Source organism: Lagopus leucura, unplaced genomic scaffold (genome assembly GCF_019238085.1).
Source record: "Lagopus leucura isolate 7727_CA_CO unplaced genomic scaffold, USGS_WTPT01 Super-Scaffold_100009, whole genome shotgun sequence".
In the NCBI taxonomy this organism is placed as follows: Eukaryota; Metazoa; Chordata; class Aves; order Galliformes; family Phasianidae; genus Lagopus; species Lagopus leucura.
Window position 1 is genome coordinate 26,713,557 of NW_024962266.1, and position 8,304 is coordinate 26,721,860.

Genomic DNA, 8,304 nt, shown 5'->3' on the forward strand with positions numbered 1-8,304 from the left:
ATGAGATCTGAATTTGAAAATATGAAGTAGACTTAAGTAGGTATATGTGTCCAAAAGAAACTGATAGATATGAGTCACCATGGGCTGTGTCTTAATTTGGTAGAACACGCCAAACAGCTTTAGTCCAGAATATTCTCTCTACATGTATAGAAATGCCTGTTTCAGACTTGAGGTGGATAAATAGAAATGAGCAGTCGAGGTTCCACCAAGACTCTTCCTCCACTCGGCGCAGGCAGCACTGAGTGAGGGGCTCTGGAACAGCTCTGGGGCTGCAAGGTGCAGGGATGTGGGTGGGATGGAGGTTAGAAACAGCCCAAAGAACTTACAACAGAGCTGAGACTGTAAAGACAAGTGCTGCTGGCTGCATGCTGTCTGACAGACTCACTTCAGTGCAGTCACAAAATAAAATTACCCCGTGAGGAAGCTGTTGCAGTGACCACTTACTGGGACGAAGGATGGCAGCTTGGCCTGTAAGAGAGCAAACTCTCCTTTAAGCAACTGCAGATTAGAGGAATGGCACTCCTGCATCAGAGAGGAGTGCTCTTGCTGAGCTCTTTATAAATAAGTATTTTCAAAGGGAGGAGCTGAAGGATGTGGAACAGCTTGTGAGCTCTGGGCTGCTCAGGAGCGTGTTTCAGCAGCAGGACAGGAATCATGCTTAGTGACTGCATGAGATAATCTTGATAGATAAATCTCTCTCTAAGTGTTCCTTCTGCAGAAAATCCCCACAGACAGACCGTGTTATTCTAAGTGATATTTATTGTGTTTTCAGAGCACCTCAGCCTAAGATTATTACTTTGGAGAAAGGCTCTGATGGACTGGGATTTAGTATTGTGGGGGGGTATGGAAGTCCCCATGGAGACCTGCCCATTTATGTCAAGACTATATTTGCCAAGGTATATTTGTGTTTCGTTTTTTTCCTCCCTTTTTCTTTATTATCTTAAAAAAAAGAATAATAAATGTAAGATTTGGCTTGGGTGATATATGTGGAATCTAAAGGAAAATGAACTGCCTAGGTACGTGGATGTGAGCAGACCCAGAACGCACCTCTGGCTTCTTGGTTTATATTTCACAGTACTGATGGCTGAAACAAGACACTTCACCTCAGCAAAATTGTTCTGTGTCCTTTGGAAACTTGCTTTTATACATATAAATATTTATAAAGCAGCTTTATATCTGCAAACCTCACTGTCTTCCCAGAAGTACGGAGGCATCATTTTTCTCACTGTACACGACTGGAGACAGTTGCAGAGATACTGTATCCCTGTGGCCAGGCTTCAGTTGCAAAGCCCTGTGCCCAGATGGTCACCTCAATGAGAAAAGCCACTGGAAGAAAGAAACGCCACCCCATGTGGCTTGTTGATGAATTGGCTTCCACATCAGTCCTGGCTTTAGTTATCCTCCCTCGCTTCCAGCTCCGTGCTCATGCTCTCCGTGGGCACTGCCTTCCCTGTGCTGTTTGCTTGCTGTCCCAGCTGGTCCCTGGCCCTGAGCATCAGGGGAGGGCATGGGTCCCATGCTGAGGAACCAGCACAACACAGCACCTTGCAGCTGGGGCTGCTCTCTGCATTTGCCAGCAAGATCTTTTCGTGGAGTCGTGACTGATGTAGTCCTGAAACGGGGGAGGGAAACAGTGGGGATTAGGGAGACCTAACATAATGCAACTTGGAAATCAGTCGCAGAGAGTTGTTTGTTCTGTAACTGTTTGCATTTCTGACAGGGTAGGTGATAGAAAATGAACAACAAAAAAAATCACCTTGTCTTTAAACAGATGCTAAGATTTACAGATCTGTAGATGTGAGCACAGCTGAGAAACTCCCAAACTAGGATCCACTGATGGGGCCAGGAGGCAGAGGCAGTCATCGTGAGCTGAACTCTGGGCAGGGCCTCTGGATATAGGGAAAAGAGCCATGTTCAGGAGCTCAGGAGGGGAACAGCCACTTCTGGAGCTCCATGGGTGATTCCCAGGGCCTTTAGTTAAACCTAATCCCAGAGCCGGGGGCTCTCTCTGAGCTCTGTCTCCCTTCCCACATTTTAACCAGTTTCTCAGTACTGAGTGCAGAGCCATGTAGGTATTGCTTTAACAAGTCTCTATGTGATCAGAAAACACAGAACCAGTCATTACTCTGCCTTGTTCCCAGGGAATGAGCTGATTCTCCTTTTCCTGGAGATGTGTTGCCTGCCCGTGCTGCCCCAGACCTGCAGAGCTGGCTAAGCAGCAGGGAGCAAGACTTCAAACACTGCAGATTTTGGCCCCGTGTTACTGCTCCCTCCTTTTCCACATCCCCCACCCCGTTACGGTGGGGTTTCCAGTGCTGCATCCCTCCTCATTTCATCCATCAGCATTACAGAGACGGGAGGGCTCCGTGCTACCAGCCAATAACGTTTCCTTTTGCCATTTGCAGGGAGCAGCTGCGGACGATGGCAGACTGAAGCGCGGCGATCAGATTTTAGCAGTTAATGGGGAAGCTTTGGAAGGTGTTACCCATGAGCAAGCTGTAGCTATTCTGAAGCGCCAGAAAGGAACTGTGACATTATCGGTGTTATCATGAATGTCATTGCACTTGCAGAGATAAATACAATTATTTTAAAACATCAGTAGAGCTATAATAATACAGCTCAGCTCTGAGCTGGGTGTAAAGCAAACTCTGGCCAGAATTAATCAGCGTTCAGCCCGCTGCCAGAACGGGCAGTGTGCGTCTCGAGCTTCGTTTAACCTTCCACACCCATCAGCCTTTCTCCCTGCCCTCCCCTGACTTCTGGTGGCTTTTGAGTTTTCTCTGGACAACTTTAATTAATGGGCTTCAAAGAATAAGATCCATTTCGCCTTATTTGCACGTCAGTTTACCTCCACTAGTCTGAACCCCAGATACATTGGCTGAACCTGGGCTCTGTTCAAATACAAAGGAGAATTTAGATCATCAGCCAATCTCATCTGATGAGCAGAAATAAATGCTGAGTGACTTGTCATCTCACTCATGATTTACTTATGCTAATTGTCCTTTCAAGTATGCCAGAAAACATTAGCAATGTAATTAAATTACCACTGTTCCAAATGATGAAATATCAAATTCTCCTCTGGGAAATTATTTGTGTTCAGCACAGTAAGTCTGATAGTCAAATGTGAACTTCTCATGTTTATCTCTTTGGGTAAGTCTACGGAAGTTAGTCAGAGGTAATTACTGTGATGTGTCAATTTGCAGCCTTTAGCATGAAAAATAAACCAGGGGAGAGAGGAATTTATTTTTTTAGGCTTTTAAATGTTTGAGCCTTTTCAGATATTTAGGCAGCATGAACAACAACATATCTCGTTCTATTCCGATTATCTTTTTAAAGAAGAAATGTGCTGATACGTGCCGGGCATGTTGCATACAAAGGCAGTCGTTGTTGTGCCAAGCTGCAGCATAACTGTTCATCCTGAAACATTAATGAAGACAAAAGTTTGCTTCGGCCACATGATCCTGTAATTCTTGCCATGATGGCTGTCCCTCTGCACGTTGTCTTGGAGGCTAGATGGTGTTAATCCAAACCAGCACACCATTCCTCGTTTCCAGGAGTCTCTCCAGGTTCAGGTAGTGCTGGAAGAGGCTTTCATGGATAAGGAGGATGGCTCTCGGGAGCTCTGGGGCTCAATTTTGGGGGATGCCAGCCACTGCCAGGCGGTGAGGAGCTGCTGCTGCAGGAAGCGGCTGTAGGAGGTCACAGTGATGCCCTCCCTGTGGCTGGCTGCTCCCTCCTGTTTCCCCAGGGCACAGCACACTGCAGGGCTCTCAACCCCATCTCCCAGCCACAGGGTGCAGCTGAAGCCCTTGAGCTCTCTGGCTTGAGCTCAGCCCTCCTGTGCAGTGGAGGTGGGATGCAGCCACGTTCCACCAAGCAGTAGTGACTCGGTAACGCAGCCGTTCCTGCAGTGATGGTACAACCGTGGCCTTGGCGATTAAGCAAATGAATTTGGCAGGCAGATTAATGGCATTGCAAGTCATTGTGGTTTAATCTGCCTATCTAGAGGAACAGTAGGGCTTTGGAGGAAGCAACCCACTCTCATTTGGGCTGTTTGGTGTAATTTATAATGATGATGTAGCGGGGAAAAAAAATGAAGTGTGTGTGTGTGAAAATTGCCTGCTCATCTGATGTGAAAAATCTTTAGAAATAAATGGAAAGAGAATTGAAAACATGTAATATAATGACCAAGTAGCACAAGGAAAAGGTACTGTTAGTATGTATGTTTTAGCTGGGTGGGTATTCCCCCATGTTAGGTAGAAGAACACAGCCTGAAAGGAGCAAGCTGGGATTGCCTGCATTGAATTGCAATGAGCTTGCCTTGAAAAGGTTTTCTTCAGTTCATGTAGAAGTTTTCTTTGACTTTAGGCAATCACAAAGTGCATTTAGCCTGCTGGAACACGGAGGGGGTGTTCTGCTCATAGTGCCTGGAAGAGACTTAACGTTTCAAATGGGTTCTCACTGATTTGCCAAGCAAAGGGTTAGTGGGCCCTTGGCTGCAGACACAAAACTGTATCCAAATGTGTTGAATTGGACGATGTGTAGCTGCCTTTGGCTGCAGAGGTATCCGAGGTGCATGGAAGTTCAGTGCAGGTAGGTGAGCTGTGGAGAGGTACCTTCAGAAACATTGCATAGGATTTATGAACAAAATGTAATGGTTCCTCTGATTGGTTTGGTTTTTTTAGACGTTGCATTCCTACTTTAAGATGTTGCTGCATTTAATCAATGAAGTTTTACATGGCTATTTATTAGCCTGTTATGCACATACTGTTCATATACATAAAGAATAGAATTTATGGGCTGAGATATTTTGCACTTCTCATTACTCTGAATGAGATAACATTTTCTGCTTCTTGTAATTTGCACTTTGTGTCTTGAATATATTACTGCCAAAAATCATATTGCAACTAATTGATAAACCAGTGACCATGCGGAGAAGCGTGTGCTGTGTGTACAGGACCAAGTTAGATAATTAAATCTGCATTACGCTTGTCTGGGTCGAGGTGTTCTGGTTTATTTAAAACTTTATTTCTGTGCAAGGGAAAAGCAATTAAACCTCCTGATTGTACGTGTACATATATCAGTAAAATGAGACATTTTATGACTTCAAAGATTCGAAATAAAGCTCGGTTACTTAAGTAGCTGTGCATTTTATTTTGTTGTGGTTTTTTTTTTTTTTTTTTTCATTGCTACAATTTATTGCATGAGATATCTTTGTTTTCAGTTCCAAGCAGGGCTCATTATTGCCTTTGTGAGGGAGCAGGAGCTGCAGTACCAACCAAGGCCAGGCGCGGTCACAGGGAGAGCTCACATCACAGCTGTGCTACAGCTGCTCACCAGGATGGGCTCCTGCATGGGAAGGGCTCTGAGTTGGGAACGGCCACAAAGAGGTTGCTCACAAGAGGTATGCAGGCAGCAAAGCCAGGGAGATAAGAAGAGGATTAAGACGAAGGTGCAAAGCAGCCGCTGTTGTGACCAGAGGAATCCAACTCGGCACGAAGTGTGCTTGCTGGAGGCATCTCACAGCCGTTTGGAGGTGCCATGGCACCACGGTTTGAACTCATCATGCTGCTGGAAGGGCTCTCCTACCCTGATTGGTGGAACTTCTTTGTCAGAAGGGACACAGTTCCTCCTTCATCAAGAACAACCTCAACATCACCAGAAGCCATCTTCGGGCTGGTTGTATTTCTAGGCTAATTCTGCAAAGGGAAAGTTGTGCCTTTGTTTACACCAAGATTTTGTCATCCTTGCCATGTGAGTTCGCTGCGTGCCACAAAGTGGAGCCATCCCAGCATCACCCTCATGGCTGCGAGGGTCAACCTGCTGTAATGGGACTGTGGCAAATGGCACTGCTGCGTGTGGAATAGCTGTAATGCCTGTAAATTCCCTGTAATTAATCAAATGGCAATTACCACCCTGGAAGTCTGACTTACATAGAGCCTGTTGAGGTAATATGATTATGCTGAGATGGAGCAGTTAATGTACCTTCGCCTGAAAGAACTGGAATGAATTAATTTAACATTACACACGTATAAAACATCAGTTTTTACAGTTGTGCTGAGCATTGACATATAATTCCATTATCATCTTTCTCCACGGTCTCGCACTTCCATATCCATAATTTAGCTGTATTTACATTCTGGTTAAGCATCGTCACAGCCATTGTTTTTCATCTCAGCAGCAATGGGTGCTTTGTTCTCTAATGGACGTATTCCTGTGACACCTGGACCTCAAGATGGCAACAAGTCAGAGATCCCTGTGTTCTGCAGCATCCCGGGCTGGAAAGGGAGGAGGATCGCGTCCCTGATGCCTTCATCCTTCTCCCAACAAGACCCCAGAGGCTCTGCTCCACCGGCACATGCAGTAAAGCAGAGGGGCTGAAGCACAACAGGGAAAACATGAACTCCCTGCATCCCTGGTGCGTGTGCTGGAGGTGGTGTGCCTCTGGAACTGTTCTGGTAAAATTAAAAGTTACATCCTCATCAGAGTGATGGGACCAATGGAAGCTGCATTGACACAGGGTTATTCTGCCTGGCTGGGATGCCCTAGGCTGACTGCCTGCATGCTGAGCACGGCTTCTACTTTCCATCACGTCCTAAGAAACAACACCAGGCTGCAGTACTGCATTGCCTCACCAGCAAGCTGCCACCAGGAGGAGGTAAAAACAAAAGGGAAGAGGACTTGAAGGCCTGGTGATAGGATACTTCTGAAAAATGTGGTTTGGTTGTGCCTTGAACGCAACAACTGGCCTCTTCCCCTTCACTGATTCTTCACCCTGCACATGGCTGCTGTTGGTGTGTCTAGAACTGGCTGTGCAGGATGTGCCCTGAGCTGTGGGTCCCAGCAGCACAGCAGCCTCTCCTCTGCAGCTCAGCTGTGGGTGCAAGTTTGGAAATGGAATTTCATCTTTGCAGCCTTTGCATCATTTGTTGTACTTATCTGTCTCAAAGGGTGACTGCAGGTTCTTAAACAGAAACATCTGCCCTCAAACCAATATTCCCTATGAGCATTTTCAAGTTTTAAGAAAGCCTGTGTGTTTTTGCTTGCTGTTCCCGATCGCATCCCACCTCCCCCCATTCCTGGCTGCTGCTCCTGTGCCAGGAGGTGGCAGGGAGGTGACATGTCCACCCTGAACCCACGAGGAAAGCCTCCTGGATCCATGCTGTGTGGAGCTGTGAGCCCGGCTGTCCCGTGGCATTTTCTGCTGAAACGTCACTAGATGGAGCAATTGACAAAATAGTCCATTTCTGCTGCCTTCAGCCCACGTGGCCCAGGGCTCCCAGCCTCAACGCCTTCCCCTGCAGCAAAAAATGATCTGTGCCGAGAAGCTCATTCCCCCAAATGTATTAAATACTGAATTCCACCGCCAGCATCCCAGCTGCTGCTGGGCAGTTCCTGCGTGCGTGGAGCTGCAGTGTTTCTGGGGGTGAAGCACTTTGGGATGCCTGTGCCTGGAACTCGGATTTTTGCCTTTCCCAGCACCCAGCTGCTGCCTGCGGACACCAGAGGAGCTGAGCCAAGGCACGCCTGCCAGCTGCCCTGTAATTGAATTAACAGCACCGACATCGGAGTGAGGTGCTCTGCTCTCACTGTGCCCCTTTTTGGGGCCGCCCCTCGCCCTGTGCCGCTGTGCTGGGAGGCAGGAGAGCTGGAGGCCGCAGCGCTGGGAATGAGCTCAGCTCTAACAGCAGCCAACTGCTACATCGACGGCAGCCTGGACAATGTTAGCAAAGTGCTGCGGTGATTTCACCCCTTTCCTAAGATTTATGGGCTTGAGCCGATAGCCAGGAATTGTCTGCACCCTTACAGTGCAGATGAAGCCTGTGGCCGGGGAGCTTCCATTCCTCACGTGTCTTGGGGCCAGTATCACAGCAGTGCAGGGCTCTTCGCCTCCCCAGATTTCTGGATGCCACCTCGCAACCCAAGCAGCAGCTCCAGTGTGTTGGTCCCTGAGCCCTGCAGGGGCTTTGTTGTTCCTCTGGCACCAACCCCTGGGTACCACCAACCCCTGGGTACCACCAACCCCCTGTGCATGGGGACCAGGGACTGATGACCTGGGTGTCTCCAGGACACCTCCTGGCTCACATGCATTGGGACAAAGGCAGTGCTGGAGGGCTTTCTGCAAGGGTTATCTGTACGTGAGAAAAAAAGAGCAAATTGCTAACAGCCACCCACTTTTCCAGTCCTACTGCAATCCTGAGGGCTGTGGAGCAGCATGGCTCCAAAAGCTATGGAGATGCTCCAGATGAGGCTGTTGGGGTCCTTGCTCCCCGAAGAAAGACATTCTCTAAGTGCCCATAATGA

At 47.7% G+C, this 8,304-nt stretch overlaps 1 protein-coding gene across 8 annotated transcripts in view; it reads left to right on the top strand.

Annotated features, from left to right (window-relative positions):
• PATJ (PATJ crumbs cell polarity complex component) overlaps window positions 1-5,138 on the top strand; it is a 142,848-nt gene extending 137,710 nt beyond the window's left edge. For 6 of the 8 annotated variants that reach the window (XM_042873691.1, XM_042873688.1, XM_042873693.1 and 3 more), the window contains 2 exons: window positions 773-896; window positions 2,406-5,138. In XM_042873691.1, coding sequence (XP_042729625.1) covers window positions 773-896; window positions 2,406-2,552 — 271 coding nt within the window. In that variant the 3' untranslated portion in view covers window positions 2,553-5,138. The remainder of the gene's footprint in view (window positions 1-772; window positions 897-2,405) is intronic. The other 2 variants (XM_042873695.1, XM_042873694.1) reach the window with 1 other exon arrangement.
• Window positions 5,139-8,304: the final 3,166 nt, after the last annotated feature.